The sequence below is a fragment of the Camelus dromedarius genome, chromosome 7 (assembly GCF_036321535.1).
Source record: "Camelus dromedarius isolate mCamDro1 chromosome 7, mCamDro1.pat, whole genome shotgun sequence".
Classification (NCBI taxonomy): domain Eukaryota; kingdom Metazoa; phylum Chordata; class Mammalia; order Artiodactyla; family Camelidae; genus Camelus; species Camelus dromedarius.
The window spans coordinates 71535912-71563489 of NC_087442.1; the positions used below are offsets into that span (position 1 = coordinate 71535912).

General features: G+C 33.7%; 1 protein-coding gene across 1 annotated transcript in view; it reads left to right on the forward strand.

Moving 5' to 3' along the window:
- The window catches only part of SEMA3C (semaphorin 3C), a 153412-nt gene that overhangs the window by 61509 nt on the left and 64325 nt on the right, over positions 1 to 27578 (forward strand). Inside the window, exons 3-5 of the mRNA XM_010993372.3 lie at positions 14905 to 15065; positions 16396 to 16458; positions 24322 to 24441. Of these exons, the coding sequence (XP_010991674.1) occupies positions 14905 to 15065; positions 16396 to 16458; positions 24322 to 24441 (344 nt within the window). The remainder of the gene's footprint in view (positions 1 to 14904; positions 15066 to 16395; positions 16459 to 24321; positions 24442 to 27578) is intronic.

Here is a 27578-nt window from a genome sequence, read left to right on the forward strand (position 1 = left end):
TTGGATGGAAAAGATGGAGATGGCCATCTTTATTATTTACTTTTATTAAAACAAAAGTTTTAGTGGACCTGGTGGCTATATTGTGGTGTCTCACTGTAGTTTTAGTTTGTATTATCTGGATTACTAATAAGTTTGAATACTTTTTCAAATGTTTATTGGTAATGTGGAAATCTTGCAGGATACAAAACAATACCTATTTTATTCTAGTTTATATTTTTCTTACTGACTTCTATGAATTCTTTATACATTTTGAATATCAGCCCTTTATAGATTATATGTATGAGTTTACAAATCTTCTCCCATTATTTGGCTTGCTTTTTCACATACTTACTGAGGCTCTTGTATAAATGGAAATACCAAATTTGATGTATTTCAATTCATCATTCTTTTCTTTATGGCTTATACTGTTTCTTTCCTATTTGAGAAACTTTTACCTATCCCAAGGCCATAAATAAAGTATCCTACATCATCCTCTAGGGACTTTGTTCATCAGCTGAGATTGAAAGTATCTGTTATTCTGTACTCTCACCTATGGTGTTTATTTTCTTCTTTCTGTGCAAAATTATTATGAAAAGGTACATTATTATCTACTACCTGCAGTAGCACCCCCTGTTTAAGAAAATGTATCATTATGCATATGACCGTGATAAAAGTAACATGGAGTCTATCAGTTTAAAAAATAAATTAAGGCTTTAAAATCAGAGAAAAGTATTATGTCAGCAATGGTAATTTTTCTGTTTATGTATCTACTCAGCAAAAGCATCAAAGTTCTCTAACTGTCACTATTACTAAAACTTAGTCTTGTTACTTCCCCTCTGGTTTGAAATTCTAGGTGGGAAAGCTGTTTATAAATGATATAAAATGAAAGCTAAGTATATATTCTTGTGTTATTTTTCATGCAGAATAGTAACTGTAGAAGATTAAGCAATTATCCACTTAGAGTAGAATAGGTAGGCATACTTAAAGCTAAATTTAGAAACTTAGCTGCAAAATGGTGTTTGTATGATACTCAAAAGCTGGATTAAAAAGGCAGTAAAATCTCTTGCGTTAAGAAACATGTGTTGATGTGAAACATGATAAGGGGAAGGGTGCTGAAGTGGCTTTATGAGTGATCTTATCATCTCCTCAAGTAAACGCTGTGTTCAATTTCAAGAGAGAGAAAAAGAATTCCTTGACCTAGATTCTACAACAAAATTGTCATGAATAGACCCATCATAGATTGAAAAATGAAAACATGGAATAGAAATGACTGCCTTCTATACAATACAAAGACAGAGTAGATTATATGTAAGAAAGAAATATTTTATTAAAAGAAGTAAAGAAAGGTTGATGGAAAAGAATGCTCAGTTTGAAGAAAATTTTGGGCTTGGAATATTTTGCCTAGGTTTTCTAAATATACTTAACAGAGGATTAGAAGAATAGAAATCCTTTCAAAAATATAAACATCAAAAACTGTGAAAAGGATGGGACTAAGGAGTTATTTTAGACTTATCTAAAGAAGGCTATCTTTTTCCCCCCAGATGTATTAAGGGAAGAAATATTTGGCATGCACTCATGTTATAAATGTCCCACCTAAAGAGAAAATTCCCTGCCTACAAGTATACTAAGCAAAACACCTCATAACCTAACCCTTGCTTATCTCCTCAGCCCAACACCTGGTATTTCCTCCCTTATCTTTATGCTCCTGGCAATAGAGCTGCTTGTAACATCTTTTAAAAAATTTTGTTACCTCATACTTTTCAGTTACATTCATAAATTTAAGGAAAAATTAATTTTGAACCTCAAATAATTAGCTTGCTCATGAAGTTTTAGATCGTATTTGTACATAAGTTAGGGATTTTCTGTACCAAAAACTGGGGAGAAAGCTTTTCTGCATAGGTATTATAGCTGTATATAGGGCTTCAACCCTTCTCACCTGTTTCCATGTCACATTTTTGAGACTCTTTCCAAATTCTTTGTGAAAAGAGGAGAATTGGGCAAAAGCATAATTACCTCTGATTTTCACAAAGCCTTGTGAAGAAAAATAAGTTCATCTTTTGGAGGATCTTGAATTATTTGTTGGGTGGTTTCAAATATAAGTTATTGTCAAAAATTAGCACATAAATGTATAGACTCCAAAAACTATTATTCTAGTCACACATTTATATTAATTCTACCCCCAGCAGCATAATATTTAAAACAAATTTGATCCTCAAGGCCAGAAATAATTTTAAGGCCTTGAAGATAATAAAATAGAGCTAATTCATAGAATAGTATGGGAGGGGCTTCTTTAGATAAGGTGGGAAGGAATATCCCTCTAGATTAGGTGTCAGTTGAGATCTGAGTCAGAAGAAGGAAGTAACCTTTGGAAGATCTGATTAATCTTGGCAGCAGCTCTGGGGTGTGTTCAACAGATAGATTTGAGAAGACCCTCTGAATAAGTGTTTCTAGAAGGAACTGTTTTTATTCCTATGAATTTTTATTTTTAGTAAGCAATTCACGTATCTCTTACGTGTATTAAAATTTGGAAACCACTGCTATACTCAGGGAAAAGGGAAGAAGACCAAGTTCTCCCTCAAAATATTCTCATCCCCTCTGAATTGCTGGAGAGCACGGACTTGAGGTCATACAAACTTACATTCAAAACTTTGGGAAGTTGCTGAAGATTCATCCACAGTTTTTTCCATATATTTAATTCAGAAAACAGTAGGACAAGTTAATAGGGTTATTGTGAAGATTAAGTGAAACAGTGTAAACCATACTTAGTAAATTCATAGCTTTGTGTGTTCTCAGTAGGTAGTAGGTAGTATGAGTGGTGATTTAAGAGAAGCAGACTGGATAAAGATTAAGGAAAATTCTATTTTTAAAAAAAATCATTTGCTTTTGTGTTGAAATTTAAGAATTATTTTTGCTAGAATTTGGAAACATTGTAACATTTTTATTGGTACACAGATTGCCCTTCAATACAAATTAGATGTTAATTCAACAGACTTTATTTAGCAAGACTGGCTCAGAAAACCACTGCAGAGTAATGCCCTAAAGCTATGACTGTGCACAAATACCCTGTTTAAAACTGAAACTCTCATGTTGGCATGGAGACTAACAGCTATGAGTGTTAGCTACTGTGCTCCAGGGGCTTCACACCTATTTTCTCTTTCAGTTAAGCACAGTCATCCCCTGAGATAGGTATTATTATTTCCATGATTCAGGTGGGGACACCTAGGCACTAATAATTTGTTACTTGCCTAAAGCCATATGGCTAGTCAGATGCATTGCCAAGATTTGAGTATAGATCCGTCTTTAAACACCAGACTTTATTTGAGAAAAATTTCATTAGGTTAGGAAAAAAGAAAAAAAATATAAGCTGTTAATACTCAGGTCAAATTTTTAGTTTTTAATAGCTTGTCATTTCCTCTTTTAAACGTGCTTTATTTTCACCGTAGATTTTACTTGTACCCTGAAAATTAAAGAGACAGCCTTGGCTAATGCTTACTTCATGGAAGCAACAGCATTTTGTAAAATAAATAAGCTTTGAGTCCATATTCTGCTGTTCTCCTTGAAGTGCCTGCAGGAAAGATAAATATTATGTTCCAGAGCAAAAGCAGAAAAGTGCAACACGCATCTATTTTGAAAGATTGAATGAGGCTGCATCCACTCCATCTCAAAATAGCATCACATGAAATTTGGAAACAAATAGTTTCCCAATCTAGGATGAAGTAAAAAGAAATGTCTTGCATATACATTGAAAAGCTATTGTATATATGATGAGTCTTGGGCTTTTCAAAGCTGCAGGAAATGTGGTCGGATCCTTTGTTCTTCTCTTGAAAAGAATCAAAGGGTAGCTCTATTACTATGTAGAGGCACACTCCCAAGGACTGTTTAAATCTCCTCTGCAGAGTCACTGACCTTGTATTTTAGACAGTGTCAGGGGAGAAAGATACAAGAAAAAAAGAGAAAAGGGGACTTCTGCATTGAATAACTGAGGAATGTGTTTAAAGTGAAATGAACATGCCTCCACTGTCCTCTACATTTCCCCAAACTTGTTTCTTTGTTTTGAAGCCAAATGTAGTAACTTGGCTAAACAATGCGTCATGTTGAATTAAATAATGTTTAGATAAAATAGCTGTCTCTTTAGGAAAACATCTCTGTATTATTTCTTTGTTCATAAAGGCTGGTTCTTCGTATTTGAGAGTTTATGGTATACAGTTTATTGTATTTTTTTCCTCAGTGCAAATGAAAATGGATTTAAGAATGCATGAGATGAAAACAGAGTTCAAGAATTTTGGTTGATGAGGGGAGCTGGGTTGTTAAATTCCAAATAGTCTGTCTTACGGAAATTTGTGGGTGGTCTTCCATCATTCTGTAAGAATCTAGAGATCAAAAAATTTTGGCAGTATAAAGCTGTTTTCCAGTTAGTGATAATTGGTATTTTTTTCCTTGTGTAGTTCAACATTTTGTTAGATGCAGTGCAACCAGATTCCAGAATGAGAATACACTTAAATCATAATGGCCTGTAGAGAAAGTTTGCACTGCCAGATTCTTGATTACAGAATAGTTGCAATTCTTTAGACTGTCAGAATGTTGAATTGAGCTGTCAGTATTATCGGGCTCCTATTTCCAACTGAACACATCATGAAGAAGAATGTTAACAAGCTAAATTTTTTCCAAGACTTCTGTCTATGCATATGTATTTCTGTGCAGTCATCTTTTAATTTAGTTACACAAAATATTTTGTTCTACTTTATTCACTTAATATTGTATCATAAAATAATCTCACTCTCAAGAACTCTTCAATAGAATTATCTTTGTAACACTTGTAAGTGACCATGTCATGCAGTAACTCGAATTTTTTCATTGGCACCTCAAGCAACTTTAAAAGAAATTCACTTTCGTTTGATATACAAAGAATTTGCATCTTTACATGTTGCTTGTGTGGCATTCAGAAAATTTACATTTTTGCATGTTGGTTGATTCCTTGCTTCTACTTGGAAAAGCTCACCCAAGTTCTCTTTTTCATCAACTCTAAAAACTTCTAAACATCTTTGAATCTACCACCTCATTGTTTCTACATCAGCTATTGCTTCTCTTTGGAAAATACTTTTCTCTTTATTAACTCATATTTATCCTTCAGGTCACAACTTATATGACATGGACAGAAACTTTCTGATCCCTGATGTCAAGCAGCTGCCCTTGCCTTAATCACTTATCCTGTCTTTACCATACTTTGTGCCCTTATTAGTATGGTTATTAATTTAATAGATTGGCTCAACTAATACTTGTTGAATGAAGAAATAAGGTAAAGCATTTTCTTCTGTTTGAGATTTCCCTGTTATTTCCAGGAAGACCTAATCTTCCTTCCTCAATGCTCCCTTAGTTTCCTGAGTCATCTTCTTATACTGCAATTGTTTGTATACCTCCGTCGTTGACTATCCATTTTGAGGGTAAAGACCAAGAAGTTTAGTCTTTTAACTGCCCCTGGCTCATATACTATTTGTTGAATGATTGAATAAATATATATCTCAAAGTATATTTTAATTTTGTAAATAGCCTGCTATATTATTTAAAATACAAGCTTTATGTCATAGGGAACTGTGGCGTGAGGGTCAGAGAACTCTGTGAGGGTGAGATGGGGCAGACAAGAGACCTCACTCAGCACATGGAATCTCCTACTACTGTTGCTCTAACCAAGTGTGCTAAGTAGAAGTTCCCACTGTGGGGCCGCAGTGTATCCAAAGAAAGTTTTATTGAAAGCATGGAAAACCAATAAATAGTATAAATGTTATGATAGACAAATGTTAAATGCTACTGAAAGAATCCTTCTGTGTGATGGTTTCTGTGTGGCCACTTTGGGTATTGGAGCGGAGGGGTGGGGTCTGTTGTTTTCTCTATGCCCTGGGATTCTGCTGGCATGATGCACTGTGTCATCTCGCCACCCCTCCCCACTGCAAATGTGTGAGTCTGAGGGGTTGTCTCCCTTTCTTTAAATTTCTGTCTCACCCCACCCAAGGACTTTTAGTATTAACATTTAAAAATACCTCCTTCTAATCTTATTTTCTGTGAATAATTTTTAGCAGTTCTCTTTCTATTGAATATAGCCTGCTTTCAAAATTTAGCATGAGAAAATGTTTTCCATATCTTCAAATCTCTATGTAAACGATTGTAATGAAAACACAATATTATATTTAGTAGAGGTACACTAATTAACACCATTCTCTAGTTGTTATTGTATCCCCTTTCTTTTTTTTTTTTTTCCCCCTTTCTGTTGTTGTGTTTCTACTTTTGTTTTGCTAACCATCTTGGACCAACTATTCTTACCTTGAACCCACTGCTTTTGAATAACTCGCCCCAAAGCAGTTTTTCCAGAAATGTCAAGAGCTCTAGAAAGGAGGTGTCAGATGAAGTGTTTCCTCCTCTACAAGTTTATCTCCCTTGTTTACATCTTAAGTGGATACTCTGAAGCTGAGGCCTTCCTGACAGTAGGAATGTCAATGATAATTGACAGCTCAGCTCATCCATGCTGTCCTCTACAGCTTAGCAATAGGTTCAGTTTGGTTCTACTTTCCAGAAATTACTTCCTTTTAGTTCAAAGACTCTCAAGACTTCTTAGCTGTCCCCTAATTGTATATTCTTCATCTTATGAGATAGAGTACAGCCATCACTTGCTACACACGGAGCCAAAGATTGGCACCTGGCATCTTTGAAGTCCATTTTTATGTCTCCCAAGTAAACTTAGAGGAATGGAGGTCAGAATTTATAATTCTCCAGTTGATTGAATCACACAACACAAATGGAATATGCTTTAAGTAGGGGGAAGAAAGCCTTGGTTTTTGCTTTAGCTTCTTTTCCCAGAAAAAGTACAGTTGTATTACTGTATATTACATATTTCTGAGATCGATTTTTAGAGACCCTTTCTTCTTATCAGATTTATAGTAATATGAAGGATTACATTAGCTTTGTATATCAGTAAATAATACTTGTAAACAGTGAAAAAGGAATTATTTTCATGGACATTTTCACTGCTGCAGGGAACGTTAGAGATCATTCTGGTTAATAAAGAATCTCATTCTTTCTTTCATTTTATAGATGTAAGATTTAAGGTAGGGGAGGTAGAAGGGGGTCATTGGGTGAAGGGGGGCAAACCAAGCCCTATATCAACAAATGGTGAAGCTAGGACTCCATCCCCAGTTGGCTCATTCCAAAACTGGGACTTTTCCACAATACACCTTACCTCTGAATAGTAATAAATTATTATCATGAAAAGCCTAATCTAAAAAAACTTGATAGCATTTTTTTTTCATTTCATTGGTTCATGCTCATAATTTTTAGTTCACTAAGATTAAAATTATAAAACTCAATACAACAGAAAAAAGGGTAAAATGTCAATGAACTAAGAATTTTGTCCCATATTCAGAGGGAGCTTCAACTACACAATTAGAGAAGACAAGAGTAGTTCTTAGCAAGTCATGCAGTATAGTCTCCCATCACCCAGTCCATGGCATTGTAAACCATTTCAAATGATCTTCCAGACATTCTTTAAGAGAAGAGAAAACACAAAAGGAAATGGAGCAAATATCAAGAAACCTGAGAGCTGACATAATCTAGAGGATCAAGGAAGCCTTTATGAAGCGGTCCAATTTAAGTTATATTGAAATTACACTTGAGTTATGAGTGGGAGTTAGAAAAAGGCAGGAAGAATCCTGTCAGCAGGAGAAATAACATGTACAAAGGCCCTGAGGCAGAAAGGAGAAAGACAAGTTTGAAGATGTGAAAAGAAGGCCAGAAGGGAGAGAACACAAACAAAATAGGCAAATAATAATCACTGAGATTTTCTAGTGAGGTAATAGTGAGTCAGATCATGGCAGGCCTCAAGGCCGTGGTAAAAATTGTTGATTTTGTTCTAAAAGTAATGGAAAACCATTGAAGACAAGGAGAGACCTTAAAAATAGAATGATCATTATAATTTAACATCCAAACAATGAATCTTTTGAGAGTGCAAAGGGGGCACTATTAATAATTTCACTGGTAAAACAGCTAAAAACTGGGCTGTTTGGGGCAAATGAGGATGGGAATAATCCTTAAAGGCTCTTGTACACTGGTTAATTTTCCCTCTGACACTGTGCCTGGGAGTACACTATTGCCCTTCCCTGGCCAGGCTCACTGAATAGAACTTTTCCTCTCATTCCTTGTTTCACACATTTGGCAGTTTGCTTCCCCTTAGTCAATCATGCCCATCCATCAAAAAACAAAACAAAAACAAAAAAACGCAGAAAAATGGAACCTTTTACCTCTTACATGAAGCTACGTCTGACTCTCAGCTTTCACTTTCACGTAGCCTTTCTTGGACTTGCTATGATGGTTTAGTAAGTGCAGCATCACTGAGAATTTGATTATTCTCAAATTGTTTGGAATGTGTTCTCCTCTCCTCATCCTACCTCGCCCCCTTGCTCTTCAAATTCGCAAAAAAATTTGAGGGACCGAGGCATTTCTTATACTACATTTTACACTGCACAAACTCATGTGTAGGTCAAGAACATGGTAAAAGCCCAATAAATAAGTGTTTAAGTTGTGTCTTATTTGAAAAGCAAGAGGGTCTCCAATTGAGTTCACAGATTAAGGAACCCACCTTGCTTTGAATCCTGGCTATAGCCTCTTCTACTCATTACTCTGTGACCTTGGTTACATTGCTCAAATTAACTCAATTTTATGGAACAGGAAGAGTATTAAGGCCTAACACAAAGATTTTAAATGCAAATTAAATTAGTTCTTAAAGCACCTAGAGCAGTTACTCTGTTAAACCCACAAGTGGTAGCTTTTTGGGACTATTATTTTTAAGTAAATGTGGTTTTTAGTACATTCCTTCTGGTCTCACTTTGCCTTAGGAATTAGGAGCTGTAGAGTCAGCAGGCTAGTTTCACTTCTCTTATCTTTATCTGCTTGTTTGTCCTAAAGGGACAGGTGAAGTTCAGCTTCTAACTTAGTTTCAAGATAGTGAGCCTCAAGGAGAGAATGGGTCATTTAAACCCAATCTATTTAAAATTCTTCTGAGATAAGACATTCAGAAGAGGAAATTATCCTGTCAGTAGCAATATCTCCAAGTAAAAGATATGCTAAGGATGTACTTTAAAATCTGTAGGTATACATTCTGCCAGAGGAAGAGCTGAGGCTTATGGTGAGGAAACTGTCACGGTGGGCTTAGCCAAGCAGAGTGACAGAATGTAAAGCAAGATTTGGAATTGTCATGGTGGCCTGGTATGTTCATATTTGTGTCCTCTGATGTGAGCAACTGTCTAGCCTGCTGTGATAAGAGCTCAATAAATGTGTATTGAATATATAAATTATAGCACATCATGAACTTTAAATTTAATTAATAAGCAACCATTGCATATGCTTCAAATAAAAAGAAACCCCTGGGAATTGATTTTCAATCAAGTAATCTTTTGTCTTTTTTTGAAATTTATAAAAGTCCAAAGATAATGAAGTATTCTGAGCAAATGAGTTCCCCTACTTGGTTTAACATATATGTATTATTCATGAAACAGAACCCTGGACCTTCCACCTTTCTCCACCAAGATCACATTTCTGAGCACATGAAAAAGTTCTTACTGACTTAGTCACCTCAGAAATGTTAAGATTATTAACAGAGAAAAAGGTTTATTCTTAATGTGGTTTGGATTAGAGTGTTATTTATACACAGAATATATTCTGTATATTGAACCATGTTGTAATTGTGACAGCAATATGTTGACTGTATTCAAGTGGCCCCAGAAGCTTATATTGCTAGGGTTTATATTTTGGGGGAACTTAATGTTCTCTCAGGCTTAAATTCTCAAGGCTCTCAATAGTTTCCATACAAAGAAGAGTCCATGTCAGTACATGAATTTCAGGTAAGCATATTGTGCTACAAATTTTCCCTCAGGGAACATAAGCATGGAGGGTGTTACAGTAGTTTTCCACCATAGAACTCTATAAAAATATAGATTTCAAGATAGAAGCATGCAGTAGTCTTTTTTTAACTGTTTCCCAGGAGATTTTCCCAGGGATTTAGAGACTTAGAGACCCACACTGCCCTTTGTGGGGCCACTGCCTTTTCTAATACCACGTAGTCCTAGCCAAAGTTTCTTCTCAATCAGTTGAGCATGTCCTGAGATACAGCTCAACTAGCTGTACTGCCAATGCTATAAAAAGGATGACATACTTATTAAGATATAAGGAAATGGAGGACAGTGCCACTCTTTGACTTGTTTAGCTGAGAGGCCAGTAACTGTGAGCTCCTTCTCCCACTGTCGCTAAATCATTGTCAGTCATTTTCTCTAACTGTAGCCAAATGATTGAATCATTCATTGACTTAAGTTGGATTTACATCAAACGGAAATGATGGATCCTTCAGTCATTCTTTTTATAGGTAAATGTCCTGTATTCTTTGAACTCATCTCTTATTCTAAAAAATAAGTAAGAAGTTCATTTTGGGTTTTTTTGTTTGTTTGTTTTTCCCAAGCCCTAAAGTTCAATTATGGATAACTAACAGCAATTTAAATAGTACTTAAAAAAAAAATAGCCTCAGCTTCTAAGCTTTTAACAGAGGCACTTCTAAAGTAAATCTTCCTTGGTTAACAGCTGTCAACTGTCAATGAGCTATAGGTAATTAAATTTTAAGATAGCTTTATGGCCCAGAAAAAGAGATAAAATCTTTGGACCAGAAAGGTCTTAAGTTAATGCAGTTATTTCTCCCTCTGGTATTTGAATTAACGCAAGAAATTATTTTATAATGAAACAGGTAAAGAGGAGAACTGCCAATCTTTGTTACTTGCAAGTGAAATTTAGTTGAGGCTGTTTTCCCAGCTCAGATCACAATTTTGGTTTTGTTTCAGTGTATATTAGGAAGAAAAGGCAAAAGAAAAAAAAAAACCAAAAAACATTTTGGGGAAAAAAATCCAAACTAAACAAACCATGGTAGAAAGGGTGAGAAAGTGGTAGTTAGGGGCTATGAACACTAGAAAGATGTATCAGTAAGGATATCAACAAAAGGAAATGAAAACCTCAATTCAAGCTGCCTAAAAAACGCTTTTTTTTTAAAATCATATATAACAGAAGTAGTCCAGTAATAGAGCAGTTCCACGGTTAGTTCAGATACTAAATGATTTCTCAGAGGACTGTTTTTTTTTTTCCCCCGGATTTCTGCTTGCCATTCTCAGAGAGCAATCTTTTTGGTAGCAGCAACCGCTGAAAGTATCATATGCTCACATACCAAAGACCAGAGTAGAAAAAGAAATCACCTCTTTTTTGTGCCAATTTTTAAGACACAAGAAACCTCTTCTAGTAAATTTGCAGAAGGCTTCCCTTTAAATCTCACTGACCAAAATTAGTCACATGGCCACATTTTAGTCACTCACTGACTAGGGAGATGGGACCACTATGATTAGCACAGACCAGCTCTGCCAGCAAGAAAGAAAAAGAAAATATCTGTTAGACAAAAGGTAAATGAAGTCTGCTGAAAGGAGCACATTTATCCTCTACTGTGTGCTGGTGGAAAATCCTTTGAGTTAGTATTAATATGACCAATTTATAGATCAGAAAATAAAAACCTGGGAGAAATGAGGTAGCTTTCTTAAAATAACAGATTTAGTAAGTGATGAAACTGGGATTTCAACTCAGAACTGTCTGACTCCAATTCTGTACTCTCTCCACAATATTGCACTGTTGTCTGCACATCATGACTCATCTTGAGTTTCAATTTCAGAGCTACTCTTTCTGAATCTTACAATCAGTGCATCTCTGTGCTTTGCTTTTCACTTTAGATTTTCTCTTCCTCAAATCTTCTACTCAGAACTTCCTCAGAGCTATCTACTCTCAGAGTGTCACATAATTCATGAGAAGAATTGGAACTCTCTCCCTGAAGACGTGATATTTCTAATGGCAAATTAGTTATCCGATTTTACATGTTTGTGAAACATTTCTGCTTTGATTTGAATTTAATCTATCAACACTTAAGTAATCTCTTTACCAAAGAAATTTCCCTTTCAAATCTCCCATTTATCCCTCTTCTTAGTTTACAACGTTACAAGATGATTACCGTTTCCTTTTGCCGCAAAACCAACTTGACATAAATTCATTCCAAATCCTTTAGATGTCCCTCATACCAACTCTTCCTTTCTATTTTTAGGATATTAAATCTTTATCAAATCATATCTGGAACAGCATCTCTTAGTTTTCTAGTCTCACATACTCCAAAATTACCCTTCACACTCAAGTTATTTTTCTTAAAAATGATTTATTATTTTACTATTGTACTCAAATAACCTGAATAGATGCCACATGTGAAAAAGAAGTATTATATATGTTAATAAGTATAAATCAGACAATCTAGTCTCCATATTTTCTCCTGTGTAAAGAATCGTTCTTACTTTGCTGGCTGAAGCTTGATGTCCTATCCCAAGTCGTAATAGTAGGTAACCCATGTAACCCACATCACTGTAGGACAGATGCTTTTTTAAGCTTTGACGTATATTAATTAAGCCTCACAACACCCTTGTGTTGTAGGAACTATTATTGTCCTGACTTTACAAATGAAGACACTGGAGTACAGAGGGATAAAGTCACTTGCCGAGTACATATAGAAATGAAATAGCAGAACCAGAATTCAAACTCCAGTGGTTGGACTCCAAATACTCTGAACTCAGTCACATTCTACTTCTTTAGTCTGTGTATTTCACTGGAGAGTTATTTATTCCAGAGGTATTTGTTGAACATCTATTCTGCATGCAACCTATACCCTATAATCAATGTTTTACAGAAAAAATATGCAACCCTGAATCTCCTTCATAGGATGAAAAGCAAGCTGTATAAAACTCTGTATTTTAGGCAAAATCAAGGAGGCCTGTGTTTTCTCCAACCTTTAAGTGACATTTGTTGCATTTTACATTCTCTCTCATGTTCTAAGCTCTTGGGTTTTTTTTTTCCCTGTTTCAGCAGTCACCTGTGGTCTGGCAGGGGCTGAAAAGTTATCCTAAACAACATTCCTGTACCCATTTTTGCTCTCCTCATGAAGGAAGCTGTTCTAGTTTCTGGGCCAGTGGCACCATGGCTGCCAACTGCATCACCTGTCTGTCTATGATACCTAGTGAGGCTCAGTAACTAGGTTAGCATGCTGCACAGTGCTCGACATCTCAAATCCTTCATTTCCAAAGATCTGTCATCTAGTCTGTTATTAAACAATATTTCAGTGTCTTTTGTTCTTGTCTCCTCTCATGATTTACTTCTCAAGATTCTTTGGAAATACTTTTCTAACTTGTTAATGGTTTCTTCCACATAAAAAATCTTGTGGGCAGAATATCAGACACTATGATTTAAGATCATATGTTAGTAATTGTAGGAATCTAGCTCCTTAAATTTAAAAAAAAAGAAAAAAGGAAAATATTCATCTATATTTTTCTAATTTAATGGCTTGTCTATAATTAATGATTCAAACTTGATAATACTAATAGTCATAATTATTAGAATTGATTGAATACTTTTTCTGTCACTCATTCCAAATATTTTCATGTATTAATTCAATTGATTTCCTTAGGGACTCTCAGTAGAAGATAGAATTATTGTTGCTTTTTACAGGTGAAGAAATTAAGGCACCGAGCGGTGAAGTAACTTGTTCAATGTCGCAGAAGTTCGGTGTCACAGTCTGGTTTCATAATCACTATGCTACTCTCACAGTATTTTCAGATTATTGGCTAGATTTAACACCACTTGAAGGGTATGGTGACAGACATTCTGAACTGGTGTACCCAGAAAGCAGGTTAAGTCTGTTATTTTTCTGTCTTCACACATGGGGCTCACAGACTATGGTTCATGGTTGCCTATAAGAATTCTTATAATTTTCAATTTTGGTTTAAGTTAAACCCCAGCCCTATCAGAATTTCTACAAATGTCTTTGTGATTCAATGACTAAAAATTTAGAAATAGTTTATTATTGAAAGAGTAATCCCTGAAAGCAGACTCTTTCATAGAATTTGTCACTCTCTTAAGGTCATAATCAAAAGAACAAAGAAATTGTGAACCATTTGAATGGAGAAGTCTTAAATTGTGCACAGGAGCATTTTTGACTGGAAAGAAACTTAAATCTGCCATAATGATTATTGATTTTTTTATTATCTTGGAGCATTTATTATTGATTTAAGTTAAACCACAGCCCTATCAGAATTTTAAGATAATAAATGATACATTTATTATCTTGAAAATTCAGCTATACAGGCACATGTTCAATGCAAAAGAATTTAAATGAACATGAGTCAGTGATCATTGAAAATCTAAATATTCAGAACATCTAAAATTCATATTTCATATTTTTCTTTTTATATACACAGGCATGTTGTAATTTAAATGGCATTGCCTTCTAAATGATGTGTAATAGAAAACAGTATGTTTGTTTTCAAGTAATTTAGAGAAAAATATATTAAACTAGCTAGAGTTATGTTGAGGAAGTCAGGTAAATATTTTAGGGTTAAATATTATAACCCTAAATTTATGACTGTATTGAATCCAACAATAAAACACTAAGACAGACTAGGAAGATAGTCACACTGTCATTGCTTTTGTTGTTTGTTCAGTCTACTCACTATATTTATCTGTTTGATTTATTTTAACTAGTTTTGAGCTGATGACAGCCAGAAAAAAAACTGAGTTTAGATCTTTGCAAAATGTGAATAATTTTGTAATCAAATAGTACTACTATAAGCTTTAACGTTGCATTTATTGATTTGTGTTTTAATTCAGTATAGAGACACTAGCTCTCCACTAGCATAACTATTTTTAAATTGATTTATTGTAGGAGAACAATATATCTTGACTTTTTTGATAAGTATTTCTATAATATAACTTGCATTAAAATAATAATTCAAGATACTCAGTTTTCACTTGTGCTGTTCATTATTTCAGAACTTCGAGAAACCAAGACTTCTGAATACTTCAGCCTATCCCACCATCCATTAGACTACAGGATATTATTAATGGATGAAGATCAGGACCGGATATATGTGGGCAGCAAAGATCACATTCTTTCTTTGAATATTAACAACATAAGTCAAGAACCTTTGAGTGTAAGTTTATCATTTTCATGAGGGCAACGTTGACCTCTTGGGTGCCTTTTTACTCAAAAATTTCAAATACAATGAATAAAATACGTATTTCATTAAAACAATAGAAAATACAGACCACATGTCAATAAATAGTTTAAAATTAGCACTTATTTCCTGGACTTAAAATATAGTCAGTTCAGTTCTCCATGTCAAGTTTCTTGTTTTTAACCATCTAAAACCTGAAGCTAAGTGAGAAAACGCTTCCTGTGCATACATATGTAGAAAGGAAAAAGAGAAGCACAGAGAATAGTACAAAAAAATGGTCAGATTGAAAGGACAGCCCACCCTGTCATGTTTGTAATCCAAGAAGGTCTTGAAAAGAATACAATTATTACATTCACTGTTCTTTGAACAAGTGTGGCCAATACAGTTGACCCTTGAACAGCTGTAGGTTTGAACTTCAGAGGTCCACTTACATTCAGACTTTTTCAGTAGTAAATACTACAGTACTACACAATCCACAGTTGGTTGAATCTTTGGATGCGGAACTGAAATATGGAGGAACCATGGATACTGAGGTCCAACTATAAATTATACATGGAATTTTGATTGTGCAGAGTTTTGGTGTCCCTAACCCCCGAGATATTCAAGTGTCAGCTGTATTTATCATTCTATTTTACAACAAGGAAACAAATTGGGCTTCATTGGAGTGAAGAAATAAGAGTAAGTGAATTATAAATTTATTACAGTAAGGAGTCTTCTGAATTTATTATTTTAAAAATGGGCTACAGGTTGACAATTAAAAAAAAAAATCACCACAAGACCTGACCCAAGACTGCAGTGACTTAAAAAATGCTAGCACCGGATGTCAGAGAGGGAATCTCTTGGCTTTTATCCAAGTTATTTTCACTGATGAAGTACCTAGTTTGAAGTAAATCTACCATCCCAGCTGTGTGATTTACAAAAAAATCTGAAATAGCAGTATAAATATAAATACATTGTCATATAAGCAGTTGGGAAAAGTGTACTATAAATCAGAAAGAGGGAAATACACATTATATTGTGCACATTAATAATTTCCTTATTTTAAAATTGTACCATTAGTAAATGGGCACATATTGTAGAAGGGCTTATTAAAGGAAAAATTCATGGAGTAAACAAAAACATAATTGTTAGAATAAAGTAATAAAATCTTTATTAACTTGAATTCATCAAATGAAAGAAGAAAGAATTTTGAAATATAAACATTGAAATAACTTAAAGAAATCAGTTAGCATAAAATAAATTAAGAGCATTGAGCTGTCATATATACAAGTGAGATTATGCAACCTTTGTTTTCCTTTCTGAGCAGGTTTTCTGGCCGGCATCTGCAGTCAAAGTCGAAGAGTGCAAAATGGCTGGCAAAGATCCCACAGTGAGTGTTTAAAAAAAAAAAACCTAAAACTTAAATATTTGGTCTTTGAATCCATGTACTTTGAGTGCAGCCAACAGTGAGACAAAGGGTGTTGGTGTTTTAAATCCTCTGTTGGACACATGGTAAAAAATGTAAATGCAAAGTGATTGGAACTCTTAAACACTGTAACTTAAAAATTCCTGACTGTGTAAAAATTTCCTGCTTTGCTTCCATTTATTACATCCTGACACTTTTCATGATGGATCTCAGTAATAACCCCTGTTCGAAGTGGATCCAACCTGCAGAATTCTCAGCAGGCTGCTGAAATAATGATAATTCAAGTGTCTGGAGTAGCTCCCAGATACCTTGTGGGCTTTTCCAAAGAAAGACTCTCGGCAAAAGGTTAGTGGTTAGCCAGCACATTCCAGAGGCATAAATCACCAAGAGTGACTGGTATCTTTGTTAATTAAAAATAACCACAGAAACAAAAATCAAGGCAGATATAAATATCAATAAGTGTTTAGTGTGCAACACTTTTACAAAATGTATTCCTTTAGGTAAGATTCCATATTGAGTCAAGAAATAAATCTGTATTGATTTCTACAAATGATTTGCTGAAATTGACACATTAAATTATTCTTGAATATTATAAAAAATGCATAAAACATCTTTAATGTGTACAGGTCATTCAGTGTCTATAATGAAGCATATATTTCATTTCAGCCTCTAGTCTCAAATAACATAGTGAAACAAAGTATCAAAATCACCCACTCTTGCACAAATAATTTGGTAAAGAAGTTTCTTCATTCATTCTTTCAATTATTCATTTAACAAATATTGATTACACACCTATTATGTGTCTGGTACAGTGTTAATTGTTAGCAACATAATTTGTGCCAAAATAGACGCAGTTCCGGCTCTCATCAACTTCATTACCTTGTGAGAGGAGTCAATATTAATCAAATGAGCATGGAAATGCATATAATACAGGTATGAGACTGAAATACGATAATTGGGTAGAAAAACCAATAAATACACACATATAAATACAATGAAGTCTAATGTCATAACAAATCATGGCATGGATTTAGTGTCAAAAATGTTGACTAAACACTTACCAGTATAAGCATAGAGGTAAGACATGCTGATTTCAGGGATGAAGGCTGTGAACTGAGCCTTGGTCATGAGTGTTTCACAGGTTCATCAAGTTGGTTCAAGCAAGGAAAAGACTAGTCCTTGTGGAAGGAGGAAGTGTGGATATGAAACTTTTATTTTTATTGACTCTTAACAGTCCAGGTACAACATTCTAAAAAAAGCCTGGCTTAAAGCAGGGCCAGAAAAGACTCTGAGTGTAGGATTTCCGGGTTTCACTGGAGGGTGTTCTGGCAAGAGTGCTCACCAAGAGTGACTCAACTTAGGGTTTCACTGTTTTAGTTTCATAATTCACCTTATAAGAGAAATTTTAAAGCGGGCAGAAGGAGCTCACAGGATCATATTTGCTACCCACAGGATCTGCTGGACCACAATCAGGAAGGGAAAAAACCCAGAAAAACATGGAGGAAACATTAAAAAGAGTACATTACAATTGCCTTCTAGGGAACTGATAGCAGAGTGAAGTATAATGTTGTGGAAACGATGCTTTCCTTTGGTCCTCTGAAGCTATTATTTCAATAATTATGCATGAATTAAACTGTTTTCTTTCATTCTCTAATGTAGGGATTTTTTTCCCATTGATGTATATGTGATCATGTCTTGCCTTTTGCCACAATAATATCCCATGGCTATAATTACTGGTTTTAATTGTTCAAAACTTTTTTATTTCCCATTCATACAAACTGCCCCAGGCAGAATACACAGGATTTAGATACCTTTGCGTATTCTCTTTCCAAAAATTGCTGTTGATTTTCTGAAGAATCTTAGCCAAGTCATTTGATTTCTTTCTCCCTTTGGCAAAGTAGAAATTCTCTGTTATTTGCTTTCTTACAATTAAAGGTCATTAGATGGAATCTTCAATATATGCTCATGTTTTCACATAGCTTTGTCATGCTGTAATATCATTCATGGATATCTTTATATTCTGACATAGAGCCAATTAGTATACATAACAGAGGTAACTGGTGGAGGGTTCTGTTGTAGTACAGCCGACGTTGTTGGATCCTGGGAAATAATAACCAAATCAACTCTTTTAATTATATGTTCTGTCTATGCAAGAGAAGAGATTGTTGACAAATTTACCTTATTTCATCCATGTGAAGTACTTACAAATAAGTGTCTTTTAATCAGGTAGAAAAATGATGCTAAATAGAAGTTCTGCAGGACAATATTTTCATTACAATTCTCAGTGAAACCAAATATTTAAGAATGTCGTAACTCTTTGGAATAAGTATCATCTAATTACTTAATATTTACTTTTTTAAGTGCAGGAATTGAATATTTTAATTTGCAAAAATTGATTGGTTATTGTGAAGAAACCAGGGGTGAATAAGACGGAGTTCCTACCTTTAAGAGTCTTTACAATATACTGGAGTGGGCCAGGTGTTGTTCTAAGTGTTTTATTTTCATCTTCATGACAATGCTACAAGATGGACAATATTGTCATTATCACATTTTTAAGATAAAGAAACCGAGTCACTAACAAAGTGAGGAACTTACCCTAAGCTGCACTGCTAGCAAATGGGAGGCCACTGTCTAACTCAGGCACATATGGTTCTAGATCTTGTGTTTTTAGCTGATAAAACATGCTACCTCTCTAGGGAGAATATGATAAATGGTGAGGATACACACAAAAGACAAAGAAAAAATACAGCTGGAATATTTAGGAAAGGCTTGATAGATTTGGTGGCAACTATTGTAGATCTTACGTTAACTTTTCCCCTTATTTTATTTCACTGATGCTGAAATTGAAATAAGTTTTACCCTTTTGCTCTTTCAGCCTTTGATATGAGCTTCATATAATTCTCTTCTTGTTTGATTATCTTCCCATCTTTTTAGGCTGGGAATCATCTACTCATCCTTTCAAGTGACAGTGCAGATGCCAATTCTCTGGAGAGTCTTCTGTTGCCACCCAGGACTGGGTTAGCTGTCCCTCCCTGTGTGTGCACCTGAAACACTCTAGATCTTATTTCAGTGCATTTTTAGTGATGAGAAATGCCATGCAGTGTCATTATCTCCAGTGCCCAGATACGTACCTAGGCACTTCATAAAATTTAATTAAGATCTGGAAAAATAGACATGGAAGCAGCAAGTGGTTATCACAGGTTGAGGGTAGGACACACTGGATAATGAATTTATTAATGCCTTGAGATTAATAAAATTTATAGTAAATTTATTATGCACCATTTTTAGAAGTACATTTTGGTTAAATTAATTTTTTTTGCTTTTTATATATTGTATTAATCATCTACTAAGCAAAGCATAGAACTAGTGACAAATTCCATACTTCTATAACAATTGAACAAAAAGAAAACATTGAATCAAACATCTCTAATTCCTTTAGATTTTTTTACTTATATTAAATTTTAATTAAAGTTGTAAAAATAGCACTCAGTTACTAGAAAATAATTCAATAAATTTAAATTTTGATCCCAGGTAATATATATCATAATACTATAATAAACTAATGTTTATAAAGAAAATAACTTATCATGGTAGAAATATAGCTTATTTTCTACCTCAGCTAAACAGAGTATAACCTACTTCCCATTTCCCTCTCTGCTCCTATTTATTCACATTCCTACATGCTCCATTTATTTCTAAATGTTAATATTTTATTCATACTGTAAATAAACTGAGCTTAAACAATAGCACATGCTGTCAAACATATTCATTGAGATAGGGCATAATGAATGTGCTAAGTAAATACTGTACGAGATCATTGAAAAATTAAGCAGGGTTACATATATTTAGACATATATACATTACATATACACAATGTCAAACTTGATTTATTAATTGTAGAATATCAGTTTCCCTATTTCTGTGACCAGGAGATCCTAAATTACTTGAAAGTATATTTTCTTTAGGAATACATTTATCAAAATACCTTGATTTATTCCCCAGCCCAAGAAGTATAGGCCAAGAAGAAAAAAATAAGAGTTTTTTTCCCCCATTGTATAGTATGGACCACGAAGAGTCAATATTTTTAAAGCCCTATTCACCTGAGCTCCAGGATATATTTTTGAAAACATCTATTTATAAATTATTTAACTGACACCTGTTCAATACAGAAACATTTGAAGGCCTAGAAAAGCATGTAGAAAGCAACAGAGAACAATCTCTTATTAGCTCTCTGACCCTGAAGACTTAACCTCTCTGTGCCTCATTTTTCTTTGCTGTATAATAGACATACGCATAATACCTACCTTATTGGGATGGTAAGAAGATTAATGAATTAGTATTTGCAAAGAGCTTAGAATAGTACATAGCACATGGTAAGCACACACTGTTAAGTAAATAAAATAAATTATACTACTCAAACTTAATAAATTAAAAATTTGGGGTATATTCTTCTAGCATTTTATTATATGACATATATGTGTAAATAAATAAAATGGTATTATATTCTACATAATGTTAGCAGCCTGAATTTTTATTTAGCATTATACCTTGAAATAGTTTTGAAAGAGAATTAAATAATAAAAAGAAAGCATCAGGGAACTGAATTTCACGAAAGTCTCATTCCCCAAACTTTTCATGGGTGTCTACTATGAACAGGACCTGAACTAAGCTCTATGCAAGACAAATTCCCTGTTCATAGGGAATTTTCTATACTGACAGTTGGAGTTGAAAATACATATGGAAGAATCTAAGATCTAACATTGTGTATATTTATTATGTGTCAGTCATTATTCTGAGTGCTTTAGTAGTTTACTACTTACAGCAAATATTATCATCATCATTTACAGATAAAAAGAATGAAGCACAGAGAGACTAAGTAAATGTCTCAAGTTCAAACACCTAGTCAAAGATAAAGCCAGCGTTTGAACCAGGTCATTTGGCTCTGAGATTTGTATACTAAAAATCACTCATTACCACCCATCTGAAGACTATGGCATGTCGATAGTCCAATTCTAATTGCCTCTCTGGTTTCATCACACAGTAATCATTTATCCCCTGAAGGCACTATTCCTGCAAGTAAATCCTGCACTGTCGTGCCTTCAGTTTTTTGTTCATGCACTGTTTTCTATTGGAATGTCTCGTATGCTTTTTCCTGTCAAAATCTCTAGCTTATTCTGTGAGTTCCCGCTCAAATGGCACCCTCTCTCAAACCTTTACACCCTAGCACCATTACTCACTTTCTTGTCTTTCCTTCTGTAGCACATTTTGAAAAACAACCCTATTATAGCATCTACTACAGTCTGATGCATTATGCTCTCCTTTCTCTGACAACAGGAGTTGAATCTTTTCATTTCAGTGTTGTTAGCACCATATACGTGCTTGCACAGAATGAGTTCAGTAAATAAATATTTGATGGTTGGAATTGCACGATTGCAGTGGTCTAGGTCAGAAATAACGTGAACAGAAACTAAGACAGCACAATGGAAGTGGAAAGGACTTAGAAAATTATTTTAAATAATTAAATCAATTGATTTGTCTTTCCTTTTGTATTTTTCTCTGTGAGGAGGCTTGAAGGGGCACGCTAAGCATCATCAGATAATGTGCTGGAGGGTAGCCATGATTCAGGCCCCAGCTGTGCTGCTTACTAAACCTAGAACATTTCATTTAACCTCTTTGGGACTCAATTCCTCATCGCTAAAATGGGACTAATACTTTAATTGGAACATTGCTGTGAGGATTAAAAACAACTAACTAAAGGATTAAGAGCTCTGTAAATACTGATAACTGTTATAAAAGCTTCCCTGTGATAACTATGGATTCCTCGCCCAATGACAAATTATTAAAGTGGTTAAAAGTACAAGATTCAATGTTAGACACATCTGTGTTTGAAAATCTACTTTACCTGTTTCAAGCTACATGACCTCAGGCAAGTCAGCTAAATAAGATCTAATTTTTTTATTTTTCTAAAAGGGTTCAAGTTGAAAAACTGGATTGAGTATAAAGTCCCTTAGTAGCATGTACTTTGGTCAATAAATGTGTGTCTATAAAGGTAATAAATCAAACTTCCTGAGAAGTAAAAGAGGTTAAATATATAAAATCATTATACTAATGTTTAACACATAATACATTTTCAAAAATATTAGCCACAGTAAGCATATATATAATGTATGTAGATTTAAACATATACATAAAACAAGTATAATCTGTATTTGAAATGAAAAAGACATATTAGTGACTTCTTTCATTTTACTAATACCAATAATTCATGATGGTAAACTGTCTACAAAACTCAAGATGAAACAGACATAGCCTATTATTAATTAATAGAATTGGATTGAATTCATGTTCTATGGGAAAATATTAAATACAGAATCCCAGTATGGCCAAACTTGAATGCAAAAAAAATAATAAAGACAACTCTCATTGCTCACAGATACTCTTAACATAGATATACTATGTACACATCACACTTCATCTGTGCTTTTTGTTCAGAGAAACACATTTCATCTGCAGTTATGTAGTCAATTTCCAGGTACCTCTACAAACAGGTGTCAAGATACAGTAATGCTATAATAAAAATTCTTAATGTCTTAAAATAAAAATGAATTATATAATCTGGTCTGTAAGGATTAATTTCTTTGACAGCAGAGTTGATTGATTATTTGATAATAAAAATTCATAATAGAAACTATGAAATTACTACATATGAAAATAAGCATATATTTACTGGCAAGTAAGGAGAAAATGATGAAAAAATATAAAATAATGTTGACTTTAAACTAAATTTCTGTTTTAGCCAAGTTTTTTCTTTTTCACTTTTCTAATAATATAAATAGTAAATGTGCATTATTAAAAAATTAGTAAAATACATGGTACCTAGAAGAGAAAAAATATATATTGTCTGACCCATGAGAAATCCACTGTTACATTTTGACATCTTTCTTTTTAAAAAATTTAGCCTCTAATTTATAACATTATTTTTAATAATGTTCTTTGCTAGAAAAATTACTTTGTGAAGGAATCAGTCTTCAATCTCAGGCTTGATTAATTTGTAGTCAGTAAAGGATAGGGGGCCTCGCAAATGTAGAACATGCAGTGGCTAATTCAGTCACAGAGATTTGGTGCTAACTGCATTTAGTGCTAACCATGTTTATCTATTTCTGCAAGGTCGTCATAATCAACTAGTAATTACCGTAATTATTTTTTATTTCCTTGAATTAATAAATGACAGCCTTTCCAGTGGTTGGACTGGGAGCAGGTGAGAAAGTAGTTTTAGAAGAAAAGAAGGTATTTTAGGATATCAAGGGCAGAGAGATCATGATTCTGTTATTTTTCACAGAAAGCATCAATACTAACATTTTGTTTAAAGTTTGCTTTATTTACCAATTATGAAAGCCAGTAGTGTTTGCCACTGTGTACTAATGATAATGTAGAACCTGTATAATCACAGTTTCATTCAAAACATGTTTATAGAACGTGTGTGTATGTAATGTTTTAAGGAAAATTTGAGGGAACAATTTGGTGTACTTTTCAATTTCTGAACTTTCTCAGGTAAAGTTCATAAAGTTTCAGAACATAGGAACTTACATAATACACAAAATACTGAAATATGAAAGGGACATATCACTTTTCTCATTGATTTAAGTTAGACTACCTTCCTCCTGATATAAACCAATGGAATAAACTATGTTGTTCTCTTATTATCTCCTAACAATAATTAAAAAGTTAGAGCAGAAAGAAAAATGTATAACAAAGTATTACAGTAATACTTAGAAACAGCAATAAAAGTCATTGGGTTACTAACTGTTTATTTATCTATTCTTTTAGCATGGCTGTGGGAACTTCGTCCGTGTAATTCAGGCTTTCAACCGCACTCATTTGTATGTTTGTGGGAGTGGTGCTTTCAGCCCAGTCTGTACTTATTTGAACAGAGGGAGGAGATCAGAGGTAAGTGTAACAATTTTTCATTCTTTGTTTGATGTTAGTGTCAAAGGTTTCTGCAAACTGTATTTTAGACTAAAAACTTGGAAATATCATTAATAGCCATAAAAAAGTTTCAAGTCCTTTCACCACAAAATATATTACATATGTCTCCTGTCTGCCAAGTTACTTAAGTGTAGCCTTTTGCATATATGTATATATAAAATATATGTCTGAATGGAAAGGCTGCAGAAGATAAAGGAAAAAAAATGGTGTAATTTCATAATTACTTAGAATGCAATTGATAACATTTGCTCCAAATTATAGAAAGATTGTAGTATAAACTCACTTTCTCAAATCTATTTTCCTATTTCTTATTTATCTTTCTTATTTATCTTTCAAATTTGGCTAAATTGTATGAGCTACACAGCTGTAAGAGTTGTGTAAAGCAGGATGGCAAGTGCCTTTGCTGGAAAGAACTGTATATAATTAATAAATCAGACTTCGTTTTAGACCAACATTGGTCTACACTAGGCCATATTCTTATTCTTACTTTGATTAAAATGATTTGGGGTTCTGTGAACAAAAGCATTTGCTAAAGACAAAATATATAGCTAATGAACAAATAGAAGGCTGGGTGAACATCACCTGTGATATTTAAGCCTGGTGTTTAACTCGGTTCACAGTTATGGACTAAAGAAACTATGCATTTAGACCAAAAGAGTTTCGTTATTCTTTTAATCAAACATGTTGCTTTACTTAATGTAAGTATTTTAAAACTGAATTCTTTCCAATTAACTTGCTTTGGTTTCATTATGCAACTTAAATCTACAAAGTCCAGTTCTTAAATAATATTTTAATTTAATTTTAGAGATTAGAATTGTAAAAAGGATTAAATATTGCCACTGATACACCTTATTAAGTTTATTTTTTCTTTAACAAGGATTAATCTACTTTAGTACTAATATAATTGAACAATGATTCTCTCTATATTCCTTTATTAATAATTTTTTCAGCCATGTAATTTATACATGTATATATTTCAGTGAATGAAAAGCCATTTAAAAATGAATGACTAATTATAATTTAACCCCAAATTGAGGCATTCACAAATGTTTCAAGATGATATGAAGTATTAAAAATTTTTAAAGTAGAGCTATGCTTCTTGGAAGAGGACAGTTGGCTGCATAGAGCTTGTCATTAGAACCACATGCCTGTGATCAATTGATTAAATAAACTACTGCCCCAGACGTCCGCAGTCTTGTCAGGCACTCAATGAAGGCTGTGCTGTCACTGTACAGCCAACAATAGCATAGCAGTTTTCAGAGCACAGATTTTAAATAAAAGAATTTTTCCGTGTACAAATTACCCACTATGCACTTCAAGGCTTAACTGGAAAGTTGGTCCAAAAAATTAATCTCCTTTGAAAAACCAGCATGGAATTAGTTTTAATCACTTTACTAAATATGAACTACTTTAGTCTCACTTCAAAAGGTATGTTTCAAAGGGAAGACATTTCTATTAACTAATGTCTTTAAATAATATCTTAAGAGCCTATTTAAGTATGAAAAAGGTTATGAAATTTTAAGCTTTATATGCTTTCCTTGATAGTCAAATCAAAGTGTTTCACCACATAATTTTTATATATCTATAGTATCTAAATAATAGTATAAATATAGAATGCACACTTTTATCAAACATCTAATGTATTTATTTTCTTTAGTTTAGAAGATCACCTAGCATAAATGACCCACATGATGGAGAAAGTTGCATTTTGAGGGAAGTCTCCTTATTCACCAGTGACATTGTGTTTTGTAATGATCAGAGGAACTACTTACTGCTAACACCCTGTGTTAGTACATAACATACGGCATTTTTCGTGTATTTGAAACTGACTTGAAAGTGAACCAGGTTAAAGTGGCACACTCATAATTAATTTTCCAGTTTTATTTCTGAAACACTATCGACCATCTTTTATCTGTCTATCTAATAGTGATTCATTGGTTCTTAGGGAATGTTTTATAAACCTACTTCACATTTGGAACACTGCAGTTTCATTAGACCTAATGGCTCTTCCATTACTTTGTGAGACTGATTCAGAGCTTTCCTGGAGCATTTCAGTGGGGCACATCCAAAAAACCTACAGTCCTTGCTACATAGATTCCAAACCACGATTATTCTCTTCTATCCACTGATGACCACGAATCTCACAGGCATCCAAATTATTCCCTGTGCTTTTTGAAGCAAATTAGTCACCAAACTTTTGTTTATACATCTTTTAGTAACTTTTCTCTTGCCAGAAGAATAGCTGTGCATTTTCCTTATCAATAAAGTTCGTTGATCTTTAACCTTCATCACTCTGTTTTACATCTTCATTCCCTTTCCATTTTTTTCTTTAAAAATAATATTATGCTTCCTTTTCTTAAAATCATTATCTTAGATCTGTGACTTTTTTCAACTTTTGTCTTTTCTCTCTCTTTCACTTTATCACAGAACTTCTCAGACTAGGATTTTCAGCTTTGTAATCGTGTTTTGCGTGTCTTTTATTAAATCTTTCTATTCTGAATTTAATTTTTACCCATTATGTAAAACTCTTTCCTAATGACAAAGATTTGCAGTGATCAAATTGTCTCCCCTAATCAGCATTCTTTCTCCTAGACCAATCTGTAACATGTTGGTCATGCCTTCTAGTTTTCATTGCTTTTATTGACATCTATAACCATGAGACATTTTGCTATGCCTTCTTTCTTGATTTTTCACCACATACTCGTATTCTCTTTCTGGTACTATTTTTTCTTTTATTGATTCATATATAAATATGTATTTATTTATTTAATAAGAATAATGGCAGAAACAAAATCATGTCAGAAATTGCAAGGTATCTTTAAGATACTGGTCTTTCTCCTGTGTCAAAGAGAACCACTGGAACAATCTTAAGCAGAAGATGTCATGAACAGAATTGTGTTGTCACTTGTGTTTTATGTTACATTGATATAGCTCTTGTTATTCATTTTTTGTTTGTTTGCTGGCTTCTTTGATTATAAAGTTGCCGTAAACTGAGATGAGAAACAGTGAAGAGAATCATGTTTGAGGTTAAAATTGTGAGCCTGAATTTGGTTCTGTTGACTCTGAAATACTGTTGAAAGATGCAAGGAGAAATATCA